This window comes from Mustela lutreola, chromosome 17 (assembly GCF_030435805.1).
Source record: "Mustela lutreola isolate mMusLut2 chromosome 17, mMusLut2.pri, whole genome shotgun sequence".
In the NCBI taxonomy this organism is placed as follows: Eukaryota; Metazoa; Chordata; class Mammalia; order Carnivora; family Mustelidae; genus Mustela; species Mustela lutreola.
In genome coordinates, this window is record NC_081306.1 from 39,758,633 (window position 1) to 39,781,574 (window position 22,942).

Sequence of the window (22,942 nt, forward strand, 5' to 3'; positions counted from 1 at the left end):
TTTTGCCCTTCATAATCTTCTGTTTTGCTGAATTCTTATATTTTGCCATAAACATTTATTTATTTGAGAGAGCATGTGCACTCTTGAGTAGGGAAGGGACAGAGGGAGAGAGAGAATCCTAAGCAGGCTCCATGCCCAGCATGGAGCCTGACACAGGACTTGATCTCCAGACCCTGAGATCATGACCTGAGCCAAAATCAAGAGTCAGACGTTTAACCGACTGAGCCACCGAGGCACCCCAACATTTGCTGCTTTTATAATTTAAAAAGCAAGCTTAATACTTAATAAGATTAATTCTAAGAGTTCTAAAATCTGGGATATTTAAGAATGAATTACTTTCAGAATTCCTATATATTCCAATCATTTCATTATAAAAAAGCCCCAAATCAGAAACAAACAAAACAAGCACTCTCAGTAGAATCCGGAGGAATCTGGGGAAAATCCGGGGAAACCCGTACCCAAGCACCTGTGCCACTTCTTACAAAGACCCTTTTCTTCTTTATTCAAAACTCCTCTCAAATGAATAAATTTCATTAAGATAAACAGACCCAAGTTTTATTCTGGAATTTCTTACTCTGTCAAATAGAAAAGGCAGAGAATTGAGAAAGATTATGAAAGGATAAGCGCACGTGCAAATAATTCAGGAAAACTGGGAGAGTACACAAAAAAGAATCAGACCACAACAAAATTATGTATCAAACTCAAAAGAACAGAAAGGAAGTGCCAGAAGCAGTGAGACTCCAAATGTTAACAAAATTCTTTACTAGAAAGGCAGAATTCTCCAACTAGAAGACCTGGATTCCTCCCCAAGTTTCAGAGTTTGGGTTTGAGAAGAGTCATTTTCCAAAGCCAAGGACCCGCAACTGTCTAGACAGGAAGTGATTAAAATACAAGCGAACATTCTGACCAAGTCACGCACGGAGGTAGGGAGGCGTATTAGGGATGTTAAGGAAGTGGTAAGGGGAGAGCTAACTATACAGCCAAAAGGGTTTTTTAACAGTACAGGAAATGGTTCGGTACCAAACACTGGGGAAGTAAGTGTAGACTGATTCTCATCAACCAGATAATGAAGGCAGACACACATATGTGGGATTTAAATCTCTCTAAAGCTCTCTGAGATAGATCTGATCCCCTACAGACACGAGGAAGGATCTGAGGGGTGAAATAACACAAGACCCAACAGGAGGCAGGAAAGCCACGGCTCACAGTGCTCTTCCCACTAGAGCACGGTGTCAACCAAGGGGGGCTCGCCAAAGACCTCTCCGTGTGGAAGACTTGATAAAAACAGGACACGCGGAAGGAAGAGAACTCCTAGCACACGAAACCAAGCTATTCACATGTGTGCCTGGGAATATGTAGTACCAGCCACGCAAACGAACGACGGTAGGTTGGAACAGTTCAGGACACCGAATTTCTGAGACCATAAAGGAAATAAAGAAAATGCAAGCAGTCTGATTTAAATTGTTGGGGCAGATATGAACGTGTAACTAGGAAGATTCTCCGCTATGGAGGAAGACAGAAAGCCTAATCCTCTTAGCTAGAGACAGAATTTGTGTTATCAAGGGCAAACAGAAGTGACACTGCCAAAAGAAAGATGGTTTCTAGAATCAAGATCAAGTTCAAGACGAACCTTGGGATGGTCTTGAAAGGAAAAATGGCTTCCCCTGGAGAGCTGGTGCCAATGTGAGCTCATGCCAGGCGAATGCATGCCTTTCTGCGGCCTTTCTCCCAGTCGGACTTGGCAAAAGGGTAGGAGGAGAGAGAGACAGGCAGTGGGAAGTAGGTGGGGGACTGATTCCATCCAGGGCTACAGGGCAGATCGGGACTCCTTGCTTTTCAATGTCTTTTCTTTTGGCTCCTGAAAAAAAAAATCCCAGCTCTACCCAGAAACCAAATGAAACCACTTAGAATGTGTATCAGAACATAATTTCTCTTGGGGTAGCTGCTGTAGGGCTGAGAACCTGCCCTAAGTGGGGAGCATGTGACATCCTGTCCCGACTTCCCAAGACACATCTTCACAGGAGCACGACCTCTTCGGTAGCCTCTACCAGAGCTGGAGTTTTAGAATTACTTGTGTAATTCTTTTATTAATGTCTGTACCTCATGAGATTGAGAACGCCTTTGGATGAGGACTTGGAAGGGGTGACGGGGGCAGAGAACACATCACTGTGTTCTCCGTCGTATCCCTAATGCCTAATACGTGGTAGAGTCTCGACATTAATGGGTAATGAGTAAACACCGTCTTCACAAGAGCAAACATTATAGGGGTGTTCTTGAAGAGTCAGTCCTGTGAAAACTCCATCACAGATGGTAGATTAAAAGTGAATTTTTCTCATTTCATATTTTGTTACCCTGGAATCCATAAATGAGTATGTTACGATACCATAAAAAAAATAAAAACATGCGAGACAGTGCCGCTGGGGATAACAGTACAGAGGTTCCTCCAAAAATTAAAGATAGGCACACCATGTGATCCAGTAATGCCACTACTGGGTATTTACCCAAAGAAAATGAAGACACTAATTCAAAGTCTTACGCGCTCCTCGGCTTATTTACAGTAGCATTATTGTAGCCGCATTATTGACAATAGGCAAGATGCAGCAGCAGCCTCAGTGCCCACGAACAGACGAACGGGGAAAGCTGTGATGTACGTACATGTGGGCATGTGAATCCGCAGAAGGACGGGAGCTCGCGGCCACACGGACGGACGGACCCAGAGGGTATGATGCCAAGCGAACTCGGTCAGACACAAATACCTTGTGATTTCACTTATATTTGGAATCCAAAAAATACCGCAAACCAAACGAACAAAGCAGAAACAGACCCGTAGAGACGGGAACGGATGCACGGCTGCGGGACATGAGGGGCCAGGGGTGGGCCACGGAACGGTGAGGCGGGGGGCGAGGGACTGAGGCCGTCACGGGGAGGAGAGGCGCAGCCTCGGGTCACAGGCCGTGGCGTGGGGGGCGCTCGCCATGCAGTGACAGGTGGCGGCCACACCTGTGAGCAGAGCCCAGGTGTTTCCAGAACACTGAGCTGCCCGCCGGAGACGAAGGTCACGTTGTGCGTCAAGTGTATGGCAATAAAGCAACTCAGAGGTGAGCAGGTAAAAATAACTAGACCGTTCGGAGCCACCGCTTCTGTTCGCGTGAGGAGAGTCCGGCGCGGAGTGAGGGGCCCGTCAGCAAGAGCGGAGCAAGGCAAGGGCGAGGAAACCGCGAGCGGGAAGAAGCTGCGGCTTCGGCGGACCCGTCGAGAGCTGCACAGCCCCCGAGCACACGGGCCACGCAGGCCGGGGGAGCACGGGATCTCGGGGCTGGGGAAGGACTCCGCTGGGGCAGGGGGTTACCCTGTGAGCAGACCCCAGAGAACGGAGGGAACAAGCTATAGGACACCTCGGGACACTCCAGGCAAAGGCCTAGGCAGGCCACGGAGAGCGCGCGGCGGCCGGAGGGGGGAGGCCTGGGGGCACCTGGGGGGTTGGCTGGGAGCCTGGGGCCGGGGAGGACTGGCAGAGCCTCCAGAAAGCTGATGGTGGCCTGTGCAGGACAGTGAGACATGGGGGGTGGGGAGCAGCCACCACGCATTCAGGAGTGAGGACAGGAGCCCAAGCGGGGAGCTGGGGAGCCAGAGGGGCCACCGGTGGTCTGCGCAGGGTTCTTTGCTGAGGACTGACTACAGGTGGATGGGCTCTGGGAGGTGACCAGGCAGTGGCTGGGGAGAAACGAGAAGCTAGTATGAGGGGCGCCATCAGAGATTTGGGACCATTAGGCTCAGGAGGCTTTACAAATCCCTAAGAAGAGCCCAGGGCGAACAGGTGCAGTGCTGAGGGGACTGAGCAGTGGGGTACAGTGGGGTATAGGAGCAGAGACAGAACCCGGGGTGCACTCAGGTGACCCCAGGACCAAGCTGGGGGCTGCCAATGCTCCGGGGTGAGGACCGACAGGGGATTGCCAGGAGGCAGATGAAGAGAGAGTGGTGGCCCAGGACCCAGTGGAAAAAGAGCTTTGAGGACAGGGAGGGACCGACGACACCAGGTGCTGCTGACAGACCAGGGGAGGTGAAGGCCGTGGAGGCATCGCGGGGTCTGCAGAGATGCAGCCAGGGGAGACCTTGACACAAGGGGCTTCAGAGGGCAGAAAGGGGTGCCGGGGAGGGAGGGAGGGGGTGTGGAGAGGAAGCGAGAGATGCGGAGGCGGGGCCGGGAGCTGCACGACCCTGACCCTTGCGAGGGCTCTGCCGCAAGGGGAACCGAGCAGGGGTCAGTGACCGAGGGAGGAGCAGTTGCTTCTGGAATTCCTCCTTTTCTTTCTACTTTGCTCTGTTCGCCTTTAGTGCTTCCTTAAAGCACAGACAGGAAGGGGATACAGTGTCTGGCAAAGGTCGGGTGTCCCCAAGGTGTGGAGAGGCCAGCGGTGTGGACGGCGTCGTCCCCCGGCCACCTGTCCCCGCTCAGCAGAGGCTCGGCAGCCCCCGGATGGGATTGTTCAGGGTCAAGGTTTTGCCGGACAAGGGCAACACACGAAGAGGAGAAGGGAGTGATGACGGTGGTGACGTGGCAGCAGGACGTAAGGACGGGAAGGGGGAGAAAAAAAAAAGGCAGAACACTCTGGATGATGGGCGGTCCTAGATGGGCCTAAGTGACTTCTGGTGAAGGAGGGACTAAAATCAGGTTGTCACCAGTGATGACAGGTGCTGAAAGACAGGACGGCAATGCCTTCAAAGGTCTGAATGAAAATTGTTTTCTTTGGGACGCCTGGAGGTTCAGTCAGTTAAGCCTCCGCCTTCAGCTCAGGTCATGATCCCAGGGTCCTGGGATCGAGTCCCGCATCGGGCTCCCTGCTAGTGGGGAGCCTGCTTTTCCCTCTCTCTCTGCCGGCTGCTCCCACTACTTGTGATCTGTGTCAAATAAAATCTTTTTTTAAACAAAGGAAGAAAAGACATTATTCTGAGTTACAAAGACAATGAAGGAAGGTCTCCAAATGACGACAGCACAAACCAGGAAGTGAGTGTTAAACGGGGCCTTCAGCACAGGCACGAATTCCCCAGCCCATCTGTGTCTATGACCACAGGTCGTGAATGTCTGAACTCGGCCGGTTTAGTGACATAAAATTACCCAGTAAGAGAGAGAGTTAAAAGCGCAGAAAAGGCAGTTGTCTCCAAGGTGTAAAGACATAGGATGGGAAATAGCAGTTTTTCATTCTTCTATTTTCAAGATCGCTTGCATGAATGATTCTGACCATCGCATCATTCTGCAGAGTTCCTCTGACACCAGTGCCCCACAGTCCCCTCCTGGGAAAAGCAAGGCTGACTGCCTCGCTCCCGGACTGATTTCAAAAGCATGTCCCACGTGTTTCAGGTTTGGAGCTCCCGGATGACGTAGGGGTGGGGAGGGGGGCTGAAAAGCTGAAATCTGTCTTTCTAAGAAGTAAATTCAGGGCAAAGGAGACGTGCATTCTGGTGGCTGTGACACTGCCTCGATCCCAGGAGCGCTGAAGGCCACGCAGGGGGTCTGGACTGCCCCAGGACAAGCACCTCTGAAAAACCTCCCGTCCCGGGGGCGCGGAGCCCCGTGCAGCAGCAAGCGGGGCTGTCCCAGCTCCTCACCTCGCCACTCCGCCATAATCCAGACCTTCCTCTCCCCGGAACTTCACCATCAGCCGCTTCTTCAGATCCTTGGGCCGCATCTTCATGATCTGACGGTAAGACTCCTGCTCGGCAAAATGACAGTGTCAGAGGGAAGAATGGGTGTATTTACAGTTACGGAAGGGGACAGGTTATTGGTGATGGAGACCCAACCAGGGTGCACGTGCATTTACACCCAAGTCTGAGCTGGTTCCATTCAAAGTGTTGATTTGGTGTCTCTGGTGTCCTGTATGCAGTGGCGCCTGTCACCTGATCTCCCTGAGTCTCCCTCAGGAATAAGGCAGCCTGCGCCTGGTGACGCCACACCAAAAGGACACACACACCCCATTTGCAGCACAATTACTGAAGGCTTAAGAGCAAACATACATCCTCACTAGAGTCCATGTTCTCCAAATTAACTTTAACGTGGCCATACTAAGAACAACCTACATATTTGTAAGAAAGATTTGATTTATTCATTTGACAGAGAGAGAGAGCATAAGTAGGGGGAGCAGCAGACAGAGGGAGAAGCTGACTCCCCACAGAGCAGGGAGCCCAGCGCGGGACTCGATGATCATGACCAGAGCCGAAGGCAGACGCTCAACCAACTGAGCCACCCAGGCATCCCAACTTCTGTATGTTAACCAAAATAAAGACGTCCCTAGAGAATCTGAACAGTAAATGAATTCTGAGCCTGTTTTTATATCTGAGGTGAAGAATCACAGGATTTCTGGAGTCAAAAAAGCAAAAAAAAAAAAAAAGGTTTAAGTAATAAGACACACACAGTAGCTTACCCAAAACACAGAGAACAGGTGGCCAGCCCAGCCTTCCCCCAGATTCAGATTTTTGAGTGGAACTAGCTAAATGCAGATATTTTCAATGATTAAGGCACTTGAGAATCTTTTCATGCTTTAAATTTAATGTAATTCAAGCTTCAGCATCCCAAGAGGGGGAGAGGATGCTGAGTGGACACGCGCTGGCAGCAACACGTCAGTAACTTGCGCTTTTCTCTCCCCGGCAACCATTTACGATGGCTCAATGGCCATTCTGGCCAATCCGTCTATTCGCCCAACACCGGCTGTGCACGGGTGTTGAGCGTGGCCCCGGGCGCCTCCTCAGTACCCATCACCCCGAAGACGCCACTGGGCTCCCCACAGGCCGGACCTTGCAGCCCAGGGGGGATCTGAGTTCAGCTCTTATCCACTTTCCTCTGATCACTTCTGCCTGTGATTCCCCTGGCAGGCAGGATAAGGCCTGCACATCGCTGAGATTTGACCTTCCGACTACCTTCCTTGAGAAAAGGGTCCTGTCTGCGAGAGGGTCCTGCCTGTTTAGTGGCCTTGACCCCACCAGAGAGCTGCATGAAGGACAGAACCCTTAAAGGAACCGCCTCATCTTCTGGTTTCCAGAAAACACGTTAAAAATCTGGTGGCCACCTGGCCACTAAGCTTCTCTGGGGAGGCGAAGCCATTGGGTGAAACTCCGTGCAAGGCAGTAGAAGGGAAGCCTGGTTGTGAGAAACCACCCAGACTGCGGGAATATGTCATCACAGAGCACGGGAGAGCACGGACAGTAACACTCAGTACTGGTTTCCACATAAACCTCTTTATTTTCACGTCAGAAGCTCTTGAGCTTTTCAGCTCCTACCAAAGGAGAAAACAGTCTCTCTGTGCCCATTGGTCCCGAAAAAGCCCTGCAATTCGCGGAGTAATAAAATCAGGACCTGAAGGGGTCCCTGGGGGGCTCAGCGGGTGAAGCGTCTGCCTTAGGCTTGGGTCGTGATCCCAGGGTCCTGGGATCGAGCCCCACGTGGGGCTCCCTGCTCAGCGGGGAGCCTGCTTCCCCTCTCTTCCCTCCTTCTGCTCTCTCTCCGAAATAAAAAAAAAAAAATCTTAAAAAAAAAAGGAAAAGAAAAAATCAAGACCCGAAACACCACCGAGAAAGAAGAACTCACTGTCTGTTTACAGGGTCGAACAGTCTATGCTTCACTGCCGGTCGCACTGAATTCCATACCTCAAATATTTCTTCTCTGGATACTTCGATGCGGCAGTGACCCGCCTGGGGTTGCTGCAGTGAAAGTTCGTGTCTGAGGACCTTCAGCTTCTGGACTAAATCTCTTTCGTATCTCTGGGCGGGAAGCTCCTCGTCTTCCACAGAGCCCTCGCTAGGCAATGGCAGCGGCTGGCTGGGCTCCTTTAGCTGGCACTGGTGACTTGAGAAGAACAGAAGCATCGAGGTCACTCCACAAGTAAAGGCCAATGGAGCCGTAAGGAATGCCCCCACCCCACCCCCCCGCACCGAGCAACCGGGAGTCATTACACAGAACTTCGAGAAAAAAATGTTCTGCTAACATAACCATGTTATTTCTAAGCCCACTCATAAAATTCCAGTAAAATCAAGGACTAGGACTAGAAGAGGGATGGGCATTTGTCTAGTCCAGGTTTTGCCCCCAAGGGCAGCTGTCAACAAGAAGAGCTACATGGGCTCTTACGTTCTGGAGGACACAACAAACCCGGGACCCTGAACATGGGATCCAAGGGTAACTCCCAGTTCCAAGCTGTCCGGGAATGACGGGCACAGGAAAAGGCTCCGATGAGGAGCATTTCAGGCTGCAGCAGCCCCTCCAGGTGGTGACGAGCAAGCACTAAGGAGAAGCTTCCTTTCGATGTCCCTCGTTCTAAGGGCCACACACTCCCTCGGAGAGCTGTGTGTGGAAGCTTCAAGAAAGGAGCTGTACTGAGTACAGACTGCCCTCTCGGGGTGAGTTTTATTGAGGCTCCGTCAAGGAAAGGTGGCCACGATACAGCTCGCAGCTCACCTGGGAGTCTGAATCATGCACTTGTCTACAACTCTTTATTTTACTTAACGCTTACTCTCCACGAACAACGCAGTAGATTAGAGAATTGTTAGTAGAAAACATTAAATTATAAATGTCAGAGATCAACAAAGATTTTATGAAAAGTCTTACTTCATGATGTGATGTAATCTTGGGTCTGTAAACTGGGTTGTTCGGTTATTATGATCTACAAAATATATTCTCCCCGAAACCGTACTTCGGACTTCCCAACCTGGTGGCAGTGGTCCAAGTTCATCACAATTCACACTGTTAAGGTCTCTACCAAAATGGAAGATAACAGAGAGGTTTGTCCGTCTGTGTGTGGAGGCGGAAGACCGAAACTTCAGCGAGAGGTGCCACAGGAGACCCCGATCGACGCGGTCGTGGCTCCGTTCCACTAAAAAGGGGCAGTCACGTAGCTACTTAGGCCACACTCCCACCGAGTCCAGGCTTGTGCGCTGCTGGTGGCAGCAACACCCGAGAGACAAAAACGGAGCCCTCAGAGCCTGTAGCCGTGATGGGGAACCTGGTCCACCCGGGGAACAGCATTTCTTACACTGAAGAGGGCCAAGTAGCAGGAAGTAGCTCAAACTCTCTGAATTTACAAGCTAAATTAAATGCTCCGAGGTCACAGAGGCATATTAACATGCCTCCGAAATCTCTCAGTTCTAAGCAGGTGTGCCCGGAATCGGCATTCTCAGGCTCCACTGGGCTCCGTGCCACAAGTGTTTCTGATCCCAGCCCTGTGGTCAGTGACCGCAACACAGTCCAGTCACGGTGGGGCACAACATCATTGACCAGGTCGCTTGTCTAATTAGCACAGTGGATACTAAAGGGACACCTCATTCATTTGCAGGTAATATTTCCATTCTAATTATAGATCCTGAATCTTAAATTCAACAGAGACTCAGAAAGTCAGCAACGGGAAGCTTGTTCTCAGAAGAAACGAATTATGAATAGAAAGGAAACGAGCATTACTAAAAATATTATTAGGTAGTAATGCTATTCTAAAACAAAACGAATTTCGAAAAAGAAAGCAAAACAAAGAAAAGAAAAAAAAGAAACTTAACTCGGGGATGGGATGGGGGAAGGGCAGGGGTCTCTCTGACCTGGGCTCGGATGTATGGCCTTGTAGAAGGAATTCGTATAGAAAAGCTTCATCTCCCCCAGGAATGGTCCCCAAGGGACTGAGGCAATAGTGACAGTAAAGTAGGAGAGAGAAAGGGTGATAGAGTCTTTGTATTTCCTCTGTCATGTCTTCTTATGGAAAACTTTCACCCCATACAACAGTAGAGAGAGACCATTAACGAATAACCCACTCGGACCATTACCGACTCATCATCCACCTGTTTCAAACACGCCGCTACTCACTAACCCCCACCCCGCCCCGGCCCCCATGATCTGAAGCAAACCCTGCCTCTCCTATCATTCATCCATTGTTTATTTTTTGTTGAAAATGACAGCATCACGCCTTGAAGGGCTCACTGGATTTTCAAGCAAGAGCACATTTGATTTCACCTAGGGGCGAGGGTCTTTCCGGTGACGTGATCTGATTTCAAGATCCTGCTCTCTCAGGGACAGCAGCAGCTGTGTGACAACAGCAGCGACCCGGTTACCGAGAGGAGTCCGAAGGGGGCAACAGAGCTGGGACTCCAACCCAGAGCGCCTGCGTCCAAACCCTGGGACTCCCCCTCTCGGCGCTGCCACACTTCTTCCAGCCCAAGGGGTGCTACCATCCAGCAGAGGGCCGGTGGGGAGACAGAGGGAGTCCCCCCGAAACTACTGGAGAAAGGGCTCTGACCGTGCCATTCTAGAAAACCCACCTTGGTATCCTGGGGTCGTGCCACGTGCTGACTCCAGTCTGTGTGTGCAAAAAGTAAACTTGGCCCTGCACCGTTGTCCTTTGTTCTGCACGAGAAACCAGAGGGGGCAGCGAGGGTCAAGTCCAAGGACAGTTGTCAAAGCACCTTCACGGCACAGAGCCTAACTAAGCCTCCTCTTGGTTTTCTTTTGAATCACAGGGACACGGGGCAGCGGGGAGCTTCCGCCGGCCCGGCTGGTGTCCCAAGCCCTGCACGTACTTGCTGTCCGGGGGGCTCGGCCCACTCCCACCCGCCGAAGCGGTGCGCCCCTTCCCCGGCCACAGCCCGCAAAGCACAGGACACATAGCCCCCTTGGCACTGCCCTCCGCCTGAGCCCAGTCACCAATGGCCACTCTCACGTCTGCTACTCTCTGCGCATCTCCATACCTTCCTCGTTCCCCGGGCTCTCCGCTCAGGGCGGTCAGATGCGCCCTTTCCCTCATGCCCGGCGCAGGCTTTCCCACGCTCACGCCACTGTGTGCTGCACGTACCCATCCAGCCCACGCATCATCTTGCATATATATATATATTTTTTTTTTAGTCTTCATTTGCCTAAAACGTTCACACGATTGCTAAACTGGGAGAGCAGAGCAGTTGCTGACACATTCACGATTTATCACCACCTTTTTTACTTGTCCTTATTCTGACACAGCCGCCGTATGGCCCGGCTCTGCCACACGGGCAGTCGGGGCACGGACGAGTCACAACAAAAGGAGCCACGGCAGCTACTAAGGGGGATGGCGGGGTAGAGTCTCTCACCATAGCCTTCGGGCAGTTCTGGTGACTGGTGGCCGTGGGGTCGGTTCTGAGGCGTCTGGAGAGACCCCCGGACCTCGGGATTTCGGAGTCGCTGCGCCTGGAGTCTCTGATCTTGACTCGGGGACTCCACGAACCTGCAGTCCCCTCCCCCCGCAGCAGCAGCGGTGCTGTCTGTGTACGGGGCCGGCTCCTCCATGAAGCAGCTGAGTGGCCTCCCGGGCCCCGAGTCTTCATACACGGTTCTAGAAAGGAGAGCAGCACAGCGCGCATGGGGCCCCCAGCCCGAGACAAGCACCTAAAAACTGACTGCGGAGCCCCCACACCTGTTACTGGGCTTTCCCTCCACAGAGATGCGCCCAGCACCCAGATGTAGGAAATTCGTTCTGTCCTGTTTAAACAGACAGATTTCTTCGAGACCCACAAGCAGCCAAGGGGAACCCTGCGGGAAGCACGACTGAGGCCACGTGCAGGATGCGGGCATGGGGAGAGCTGAACGACTGATAACCCGACCTTGCGCTCTAAGGAGCTCGTGGAGTGAGATTTCATGTTTCTGGCTTTAAAATCAAATCCAAATACTCCATTTCCCTCATTACTTTACTGTATAATAGAACTCGCGGTTATGTAAAGCACTGCACCGACTTAAAGTATTCTCGAGCGTACATCTCTACCTCCCGAACAATTCTGAAGACAATTTACCTTAATAGGCTATTCCCCTCACAAGTAGTTTCTAGAAGCATCTTACACTGAAAACTTTCAAACATGCACAAATTGAGAGACTGCCTCCACGGCCCACCCCTGCCAGCCCCCCGGACTCATCGTCCAGCTACGACAACAGCCAGCTCCTAGCTACTCCTCTGCTCTCTGCTAGATTATCCTGAAACCAATCCCAGCGTGTTTCCGTTTCATCCTTACAGCATATAATCTCGAGAAGATAAGGACTTTTTCCATGATCACAAATGAAAAAAGGGGCATTGATTTTTTTTTTTTTAATATCATCAAACACCAGTGTCCAAATTTCTCCAGTCATTAATCAGGATCTAACAGAGGTCCCCACACTGCATAGGGCTCTTAAATCTCTTTTATTATTAATTTGTAGATTCTCTTCCTTTTTATTTATTCCTCCTGTGATACAGATGTCCAAGACGGCGCAGTCGCCCACACTCTACCGAGCGCCCCCTCTGGACACTGCTCTGTGCCCTCCCGCAGGGGAGGTCGGCTCATTCCTCCGACCGGATTTCCAAGAGCTACGTCAATGTCAGATCACCTCTCTTTGGTGGTATTTTAGCAACTATTAATGATTGCTGCCCAGCTCCATGAAGGCCCCTGGGCATCACAAAACTAGGACAGTGACCATAGCGTTTTTAAAATTTTAAGTGTTTCACAGCTTTTTTTGTTCAGTGTCATGTTGAGAATTTTTCATATATTTGATGTGTTCCTGTCTGTTGTAGTTATATTTCTTACTGATGCTCAAACTCCCATCTCTGGCCAGGGAAAACCTCTTTGAATTGGATCCCGAGGAATCTTGCGGGCATGGTGCCACTCATCTGTACAGCTTCCTTTATAAACAGGGAAACCCGGCCTGTAGCCCGAAGTGCTTTCCTGCATGCCACGCGCTCAGCACGCAGGTGCAAAGGCTACAGTCAGGGACGAAGAGAGCCCAGGGCTGCAGAGATGCGAGCGGGCACGGCCACGGGGATACGTACCCTTCGTTCTCTAACAGTCCCCTGCAGTCCACCACGGAGCCTCCAGTGCCTATCCTGTCCCGTGTCTGTAAACTGACTAAAACAGAGAAGAACGTGTTGCATTAGAAACCAGCGGCATTTCATACAACTGTCACACAGTGAGCCACTGCCAATGTGTAACTTCCGTACGCTATTACTACACAAAGCGAGGCACGTGTACACACAGAAACGTATCTACTGCCAGGCTCTCCAGTATGAAGCACTGACTCTGCGAACCGCTTGGAACAGTCCTGGGAAATGCGGAGAAGGGGGTGCTGCGTTTTCACCCGCCCCATAAAAGATAACAGATTCACAATAGTCGCTTCCTCTAAGTTACCTCATTTTTAAGGAAGATCTTTAATGACACAGAGAGCGCTTCCAGTATCTGCAAAGTCTAGATGAATTTAAATATTTATCCTCTATCCCTACTGTGAACAACAAACACACGTATAACGTTGCTTCTAGATACTCGTTTTTTCCCCCGGCACACCACTCCCCGGAGAAAAAGAAATCACAAACGGAAAAGCATTAAGTGAGAACTTTCTCATTACGACAGTTTTCAGGATGCGTAACCACCTGTTCATTTATTTTGAGTCAAGTCTCTTCAAAGACAGTGCCTGCAAGATTTGGGGTCCTAACTCACTCGGGTATGCTGCTGAACTGCTGGGTTTTCTCCACCTCCTTGCAATGCACGTGGGAATTACCCTAAAACACTAATAAAATGAGGCGGATAACAGAACAAGCCACCTGACAGGGAAAGCGCTTCCAACGGGATACCTCTTGCCAACACTTGTAACTTTAGCATATCTCATTCTTCTCCCTCCTCCACAGTTCAGTCCTAACTCTATAAAATCCCGATTACGTGGACGTCTTCCGAAGTCATCCTTGCTTTGTACACACACACACACACAGTAGGTCTTCCTGAAGAAACCAGTTCTTGGCCCTCGCATGTGTGGCCACATTTCTTATCATGTGCCTTGGAAGAGACATTGACAAATTAATCGTCCATGAATGAGGTGCTTCAAATGATATTTGAAATTCTAACCTGAAATCTTTTGGGAGCCTAGTCATGGTCCTCAACTTGGGATGACAGGATGAAGGGAATTAGATAAAATAAGAAAACCACACAAGATGAACGTTTTTAGTGCTGAAAAGATGGCCCCGGATGTGGCCTGTCCTTTGACATCAGTCACCACTGTCAGTGCCTGCGTGTGCTTTCTCGGTGAGGAAGCGCCGAATGTGAAAGTCTGTAAAAGCATCTCTTTATACAGATGAGAAAGTTCTTACCCACTATTTGGCCACGAACTGCATCAGTATCTGAGGGGTTTAGTTTGCATAGATCCAAACGCTGGTCTGCAAACAAACAATTCAAAACTTAACCCAGGGAAATGTTAACTAGGGAGGAAGGCAGGAATTGTGTATTTCAGTATTCAAAAGGAAAAAAAAAAAAAAAAAAGATGCCTCATAAGCCTTCTTCGGTTGGATGGAGAGGCAGAAAAGCATTTGGTTCTTACATCCGGTATCTTTTAATCGGCTGATGGCGTTGGAGAGCAGCCGCACGCAGCCCAGAAAGCCAGCCCCCTGCTTCTTGTGGATTTTCTTGTGGTTCCACACGCTGATGGTTATGGAATCCGTTTTGCCGACATACCTGAAAATGTGCAAACTCTGGTTTAATTGTCTTTCTGAGTTAGGATAGCCCACTGAGAGCTCATCTGATGGACCTGTTGGTACAGAAGAGCCCCTTGAACACGATGGGGGCCCTCTGGTCCACATCTAACGGGCACTCAATAAATACATATCGACTCACATCGATGGTGTGGGAAGAGGTCTCCAGCCAGTTATAGAAGAAGCAAATGGACATAACTGCATCGTAACAATAATCTGAGGACAGAGACTCGCTGTATTTGCACAGCTCCAAAGGACAACCGCAGGATTCATAAATTCCCACCAATTAGGCTTCACTGCAGAATACCAGTTTGCACCAAGGGGCCTTACAAACCCAAAGATCCACCCGAGGCACACTACAGAGCCCTAACCAGACATTACACCCCAGCTGCTGCCCGTGCAAGTCAACCACAGAGGGCAGCTTTCGGGACAAGGAGTGACCACCCCTCTCCAAGCCACCTGGGATTCTTGAGTGTAACTGCAGTGAGTCTTGGAATCCAGTTCCTAAACATCCCACCCAAACTCAGCGCAATCCGTATCCTACGAAACCAAGAATCACTCCACATTCCTTCGATGAAATTTTCTCAGCAGGGACACGAAAATGGAGGTGGATGTAAAACAGCGGTTTTCAAAGTGCAATCCATCTTAGGAACGAAGGTAAATTCTCTGATGGTTGCATAGGCTGAGAGACATTCAACCATACCAAACGATATTTTCTCTTCTAGAAAATCTACCTGTACTAAGAAGTGGGGTTTAATTTTATTTATTTATTTATTTAAGATTTTATTGATTTATTTGACACAGAGAGAGAGATCACAAGTAGGCAGAGAGGCAGACAGAGCGGGAGGGGGAAGCAGGCTCCCCGCTGAGCAGAAAGCCTGATGCAGGACTCCATCCCAGGACCCTGAGATCATGACCTGAGCTGAAGGCAGAGGCTTAACCCACTGAGCCACCCAGGCACCCAAAAATGGGATTTTAAAAGATGGAAATATACATAATACATTTGCATAGTAAGTATGAATAATAACGCATTTTTTAAAAGATTTTATTTGTAAATAATCTCTACACCCAGCGTGGGGGGCTCGAACTCACAATCCCGAGTTCCATGCTCCACAGACTCAGCCAGTCAGACGTGCCGAAAATAATACATTAATTAATTAATAATGTCTGCCTTTGGCTCAGGTCCTGATCCCAGGGTCCAGGGATGAAGGCTTGCATTGGGCTCCCTGCTCGGAGGGAGCCTGCTTCTCCCTCTACCCTTCTCCCCTGCTCATGATCTCTCTCGCTCTCTTTCAAATAAATAAATAAATAAAATCTTTTTAAAAATAAATAAAGTAAAGCTCTACAACCAAGTTTAGACTTTCACTGGAAAAGATTAACAACAACAAAACAGCATACAGAGGACCTGAACTATGGCCTTTATTTTTCCTGTTAACATGGCCAGGAGATCGAAAAGTTTGAAAACCACAGTTACAGAAGCAAACCATAAAAATCCGTGAAAATGTCAAATACAAGAACTTCCAGGTATGTGGACTCTAAAATTAGGCAGGATGTATCCATTTGGCCATCCAGTAAGAAATTAGTAAATCATTTTTATCTTTATTATTAAATGCTTCTCTTAAAAGCTAGATACCTACTTTCCTGGGGCTCCCCAAACGGCTTATACAATATTTGACTCACAGATCATAGTGCTGGTTCCACTTGGGGTCCAACGTGTTTTTCACAGTGTCCGTTGAGTGGCACTGCCCAGATCCGTCCACCACAATCTTTGCAAAGGGGTCGGGGAGTCCTAGAGGAGAGAGGACAGCCACACCTAGATGAGACTACAGATCCATCCACAGGACACAGAACACAGCCTTACAGGCTACAGAGAGCTTCAAGATCATCTAATTTGGTGAAGATCACCCTGCTGCATTTTACTAATTTAGGGTCAATTTGATGAGCAAAGTAAGTTCTTGCTAGTTAGCTTCCTAAGAAAGGCAACTCAGTATAATGGCACTCGCAGATTTTTAGAGGCTAGAAAACGATAAAAAGAAAAAGGTTTAAATTCAAAATTTCATTTCCGATGATCACGAAGCGGGCTAATTAGCTGGAAGAAAAGGGGTCTATAATCAATTGTATTTAAACTCTCTAAAAAATAACCTAGAAATCTTGTTTATTGATCTTTGTCTAGTTTATCTATGGACACAAGTGTTCAACAAGTCTTAATCAGGAAGGTTCCTAAAGGCTGGCATGTGAATCACATGGATTTACACGATCCAAGAGGTAGCACAGGGCTTTAAAGATACACCTAGATGGGGGCCACTACTCCCGGGCTTCCCAGCTACTTAAATAAAGCCCGTAAGCCCAAGTTTAAAGTGTGAATAATACCACTTAAGAGTTGAGCAGCTCTCTTGTGAGAATCAGAAAGAGTGAAAAATTTCATGCTGCAGGCACCTGCTCTATTGAATTTTTTTAAGTTAAGGGTTAACTTTTTCCTGCAGAAAAGGATCACCATTCTATCTTTTGCACTTTTATTTTTTTTATACTTCCTTTCATCATGAGGCTTTCAAGATGTGATTTAATTTCTAAAATTTGACTAACAATTTGACTCAAACCCAGCTATTTTATAGAACAAATGTCTCGTGTGTATTTGAGCTGAGAACACTTCATCCAGCAGAAAGCAATGTATTGATGGGTGGAAAGACAGAAAACAGGGTGCAGCCGGAACAGGGAATGAGAGAGACCATTTTTCTGGTATGAGTTATTAACTCCATGCCTCGCAGCTAAGGAGCCTCTGCATTGTAGTCAACTTGGAAATGAAGTTGGTCAAATGATAGATCTATTCAGCAAAGGGCAGAACTCTTCCGGGGAATAAACCCAGGAGTTTTTTAAAAGTTGACATTGCAAAAACATGTGAGGAATATTAATGTGGTTAAGAGAGCAAAAGCAGGTGTGTACTTACTGAAGAAGTCTTTCTTTGCAAGGTTCTTGGCACATAATACTGAAAACAAACAGAAATCTAGAGTTAGCATTCATGGAAAAGATGTTCACCACCATCAGTGAAAAGTTGTTCACTGCCATCACACCCACCAGGTCTGGGTTGTGTTGCCCCAACCCCGCAATGGCCCCCAATTCACGTCAAAGCCCTAAGCCCAATGTGTTGGCGTTTGGAAGTGGGACCTTTAGGAGGTGCTCAGGTTTAGATGAGCCCATCAGGGTGGGGCCCTCATGGTGGGATTAGTGCCCCAACAAGAAGAGACCCCAGAGCTTGCTCTCGCAGCAAGATGGTGGCTGTCTCAATGCCACAAGAGGGTCCTCACCAAGACCCACATCCGCCAGCGCCTTGATTTAGGCTTTTCCATCCTCTAGAACCAGAAATACATGTCGTTTAAGCCATGTCATCTATGGTATTTTGTTAGGGCAGCACAAATGACTGAGACCTAAGTCTACATTTGCAATGGGGAAAAAAAATCTAGAACTTCTCTTTGCCAGTGAGTATCTTTCGAGTTTAGTACTATGCTAAACAAAAAACCTGACAAGTAACTAGAAAATATTTTCTCCTCCAATTGGAAATCAACTGTAACAAATATAAGATGTTTTCATTTAAACTTTAAATGTTAAACATACAGAGATAAATTTATCAATATGCTCTTAGAACCACACAGAATCACATGAACGCCAATTCAAATTAAGACCTACAATATTTACTTTATAGCTCCTGCTGAGAGCAACAAAAGGAACTGCATTTTGGACATCCGGAGAAATAACACAATATCCCAAATGCTAGATAAGAGAAAGCAAGGGAGACTGATGGAAAATATGAGACCGCCACCAAGTGATGTGACACACAAATGAAAAAAATGCGTATTAAGAATTTAGCACAATGGGGCGCCTGGGTGGCTCCGTGGGTTAAAAAAGCCTCTACCTTCGGCTCAGGTCCTGGGATCGAGCCCCGAATTGGGCTCTCTGCTCAGCGGAGAGCCTGTTTCCCTTCCTCTCTGCCTATTTGTGACCCTCTGTCTGTCAAATAAATAAATAAAATCTTAAAAAAAAAAAAAAAGAGAGAGAGAATTTAGCACAAGGGCACATGGGTGGCTCCGTCAGTTAAGCATCCGACTCTTGGTTTCAGCTCAAGTCATCATCTCAGGGTCGTGAGATCGAGCCTGGCGAGGGGCTCCAGGCTAAGGGTAGAGATTCTCTCTCCCTTCTCCCTCTGCCCCCTCCTTCTCTCTCTCTCTCTCAAATAAATAAATAAATCCTAAAAGAAATTTAGCACAATGTTGGCACATAGAGAGAATATAATAAATGCTGTTATCATTATTTTAAACGACAAGGCGGCATCAATTACTGTGAAAAAATTTTGTTCTGCCAGCTGTTCCATGATTAAAGCTACCACCGCAAGGGAAAACACACCAATGTCACTTTTCCAGCGCTCCACAAATTTTGCCAGTTTTTAAGAATACAGTGCTTTGCTATGAACATATCATTTAACATATCATTTTTATGTATATTCATATACATTGTTCCGTCAACTTTTCACTTGGCATACTTCTACATCACAGCTTTATGAGAGATAATTCATATACTATACAATTCATCTAAAGCATAAAATTCAGTGGGGTTTTGTATATTCACAGGTTGCAAAAGCCCCACAATCGATTTTAGAACATTTTCCTCATCCGCCGGAAGAGATTCCATACCCATTAGCTAGGACTCCTCACCCTCCTCCTAGCCGACCTCTAAGCTACTGTATGTTTCCGTGGAGTTGCCTTCTGGACAGTTCACAGAAGCAATCACAGCGTATGTGGCATTTTGTGACCGGCTTCTTCCACGGCGCGTGTTTTTAAAGTTCACCCATGTTGTAGCGTGAATCAGTACTTGGTTCCCCTCCGTAACTGAGTGATACCCTATTGTACGGACAGACTGCATTTTCTTTCTCCATTCATCAGCTCAGAGACATCTGGGTTGTTTCCAATTTCAGGCTATTGGGAGTGATCCCATACAAGCTGGGATGCAGACCTAGATTTTATTTTTCTTGTTGGGAATCTCTGAGGCATTACATCTAACATTTTGAGCAAGTGCCCGGCTGTTCCCCATGGCACTGGCACTATTTCATCGTCCCACCAGCAACATCTTGACGGCTCCAATTTCTCCACACCCTAATACTTGTTATTGTCTGTCTCTGTGGTTCTTCATCTCTGTGGTTTTAATTTGCACTTCTCTGATGACTCATGACATTTCTTGTGCTTATTAGCTATTGGTAAATGTTCTTTGGAGAAATTTCTATTTAAACTTCTTTGCCCATTTTTCAATTGGGTGATTTGCCTTTTTCTGTCAGAATTCTTTATTCTAAATATGTAGATTTCTATAGAGAAGCTAACCTTATCAGATATAGGATTTGCAAATATTCTCCCATTCTGGGGGTTTTCATCTTCTTGATGGTGTTTTTTATTTATCTATTTATTTTTAAAGATTTTATTTATTTATTTGACAGACTGAGATCACAAGTAGGCAGAGAGGCAGGTAGAGAGAGAGAGAGGGAGTAGCAGGCTTCCTGCTGAGCAGAGAGCCTGATGCGGGGCTCGATCCCAGGACCCTGGGATCAGACCTGAGCCGAAGGCAGCAACTTAACCAACTGAGCCACCCAGGCACCCTCCCTAAGTATTTTAATCTTTTGGGTACTATTGCAAATGGAATTGTTTCCTTAATTACATTTTCAGATGATTCTAGTGTATAGAAATACAACTGGTTTTTGTACATTCAACTTGTATCTTATAACTTTGCTGAACTCATTTATTAGCTCTAATACTTGATTATTTTGAATTTTCTGTATAAAGATCATACCATCTGCAGATACAGTTTTACTTCTTCCTTTCCAATCTGGATACTTTTAAAAAATTTCTCCTGCCTAACTGCCCACTACCTCCAATACGAGACTGAACAGCAGGGGTGGGGCACTCATCTTGGTTCTGACCTTAGGGGGAAAGCATTCAGACTTTCAACCACTGAGTAGGATATTAGCTGGGGGTTTTCGTAGATGCCCTATATTTGGCTTGGGAAGTTTCCTTCTGTTCCTAGTTTGTTGAGTGTTTTTATCATGAAGTGCCATTAGCTTTTGTCAAATATTTTTTCTGCATCACTAAGATGGTCATTTAGTGTTTGTCTTGTATCCATTGGTATGATACAGTACATTGATTCTCAGGTGGTAAACCAACCTGCATTTGTAGATAAATTCTTCAACATTTTATTTATTTATTTATTTGACAGATGGAGACCACAAGCAGGCACAGAGGCAGGCGGGGGGTGGGGGGAAGCAGACTCCCTGCTGAACAGAGAGCCTGACGTGGGGCCCAATCCCAGGACCCCAAGACCACGACCCGAGCCAAAGGCAGAGGCTTAACCCACTGAGCCACCTAGGTGCCCCTCGGAGATAAATTCTACTTGGTTATGGCACATAATCCTTTTACGTGCTATATTCAGTTTGTTTGTAATTTATCAAAATTTTTTTGTCTACATTCATAATGGATATTGGTCTATAGTTTTTTTTAACCAGAGTGACACTAACTTCATAAAATAGGTGAGAATTGTTCACTCTTAGTTCTTTTTTTTTTTTAATATTTTATTTATTCATTTGACAGACAGGGATCACAAGTAGGCAGAGAGGCCGGCAGAGAGAGAGGAGGAAGCAGGCACTCTGCAGAGCAGAGAGCCCGATGTGGGGCTCGATCCCAGGACCCTGGGATCATGACCTGAGCCGAAGGCAGAAGCTTTAACCCACTGGGCCACCCAGGCGCCCCTCTTAGTTCTTCTTCAAGTGAAGAAATGGTATTCATTTTTCTATAACATTTAGTAGAATTTGCCAGGAAGCCATATAGGCCTGAGCTTTACCTTGTGGAAAGTGTTTTCAATTACTAATCCAATCTTTTCACTTTTTACATGTCTACTCAGATTTTTTCATTTCTTCTTGAATTAGCTTTGGTAGTTTGTGTCTTTCTAGAATTCTATTAGCTTCACTTTGGTTATTTGTTGGCCTACAGGTGTTTACGGTATCCCCTAATACCTAATTATCCTTTTTACCTCTATATAGTCAGTAGTAATATTTTCTCTTCATTTCTTTATGCCCTTCCTTCCCAAGGGATGGACACACACACACACACACACACACATTTTGTCTCTCTTTGGTCTCCTTCGTGGCTAGATCATAATTCATTACAACCCCTGCTGGTTTGCTTCTGTAATTACAAAAGAAATACTTACAAAAAATGAAAACTTAGAAATGTGTAAGTAGAAAACTCACGACCCTGAAATCTCGTCATTAACTCTCCTTAAGATTCTCCTGACTACTTGCTCATGCTTATTATTCCCACTGAACTTTCAAATCATGTTGAGCAAGTCAAAAAAAAAAAATTACTTAATAAATAAATTTGAGGGGACTTATCTCTTTACAATACTGAGTACTCACATTCTTGAATGTAGTACATTGATCCATTTATTAAATTCTTTAATACTCTTAAGTGAGGTTTTAAAGTATTTCCTAAAAGTTTCCCACATTTTTAATTGGGTTTATGCTTCAGTGAGTTTTGGTAATTTTGTGAAGGGGAGTGTTCCTTTCACTGCGTTTTCTGTTATTTGGATATAGGAAAGCTACTGATTTTCTTGCATTAATTTAAAATCCGCCATCTTTCCACCTCCCTTCAAATGGTTCTGCAGATGTTGTCTCCTTCGACTTCTCTTTTCTCTCCCACAGTTTCAATGTCTCAAAGGCTCTCACGTCAAGCTCAGATGTCCAAAACTAAAGCTGAAATCCTCCCACTCGGCCTAAAAAGCTGGTCCTCTCTCAGGATCCATTACTTCAGACAGCTACACCCATCAGTTGCACAAGCCAGAAATCCATGTGTCATGCTTTTACTTCTCCATCTCTCTGGAGTGTCTCGACTCACCATCTCCACCCTTGTTCAAGTCCCCAACATCAGCCATTAAATCTCCTGCCTCCTTCCACACTGGCTTCCCATTGCAAAACTCCAGTCCTGCCATGCTCTAACCCCAACAATCTACCTCCCCTCTTCGGCCTCAAACATTCTCCACCAGCTCCTGGCTCTCGTTTGTCTAAGGTGCTGGTGCCGGGCTGCTTTTGACTAGAAGAATTCTGCTCACATCTCAAAAAGACGGATCTTTGTTCATATTTACAAAACTAGCGATGTTTTAATTAAAGGCTCATTCCAGTGGAATGTGATTACCTCATGAAGTGGAGAAAATCTCAATAGCATCAGCAAAGACAACCTCGCCTCCCTTTTGTGTTAAAACCATTTAGGGCCATACTGAATCTGGTTCAGTTAAAGGAATTATGATTTCTCCCACTAGAATAACAGTATGATCTTGTACACTCTAGGAGGTAAAATGATAAACTGTAATTTAGCGCAGCCTAAAATCCCACTCCGTCGAGAGACGCCAGTTCTGAATGAGCTTCTGAGGGCACAATGAACAGAAAATGA

At 47.1% G+C, this 22,942-nt stretch overlaps 1 protein-coding gene across 5 annotated transcripts in view; it reads right to left on the reverse strand.

Annotated features, from left to right (window-relative positions):
* Positions 1–22,942, reverse strand: part of SMURF1 (SMAD specific E3 ubiquitin protein ligase 1) — a 106,585-nt gene that overhangs the window by 12,743 nt on the left and 70,900 nt on the right. For 3 of the 5 annotated variants that reach the window (XM_059155630.1, XM_059155629.1, XM_059155631.1), the window contains exons 2-11: positions 17,413–17,451; positions 16,149–16,257; positions 14,318–14,451; positions 14,091–14,156; positions 12,786–12,861; positions 11,083–11,324; positions 10,285–10,369; positions 8,594–8,740; positions 7,639–7,837; positions 5,608–5,711 (exon numbers count right to left, since the gene is read on the reverse strand). In XM_059155630.1, the coding sequence (XP_059011613.1) occupies positions 5,608–5,711; positions 7,639–7,837; positions 8,594–8,740; positions 10,285–10,369; positions 11,083–11,324; positions 12,786–12,861; positions 14,091–14,156; positions 14,318–14,451; positions 16,149–16,257; positions 17,413–17,451 (1,201 nt within the window). Of the gene's footprint in view, positions 1–5,607; positions 5,712–7,638; positions 7,838–8,593; positions 8,741–9,570; positions 9,649–10,284; positions 10,370–11,082; positions 11,325–12,785; positions 12,862–14,090; positions 14,157–14,317; positions 14,452–16,148; positions 16,258–17,412; positions 17,452–22,942 lie in introns of all 5 variants that reach the window. The other 2 variants (XM_059155633.1, XM_059155632.1) reach the window with 2 other exon arrangements.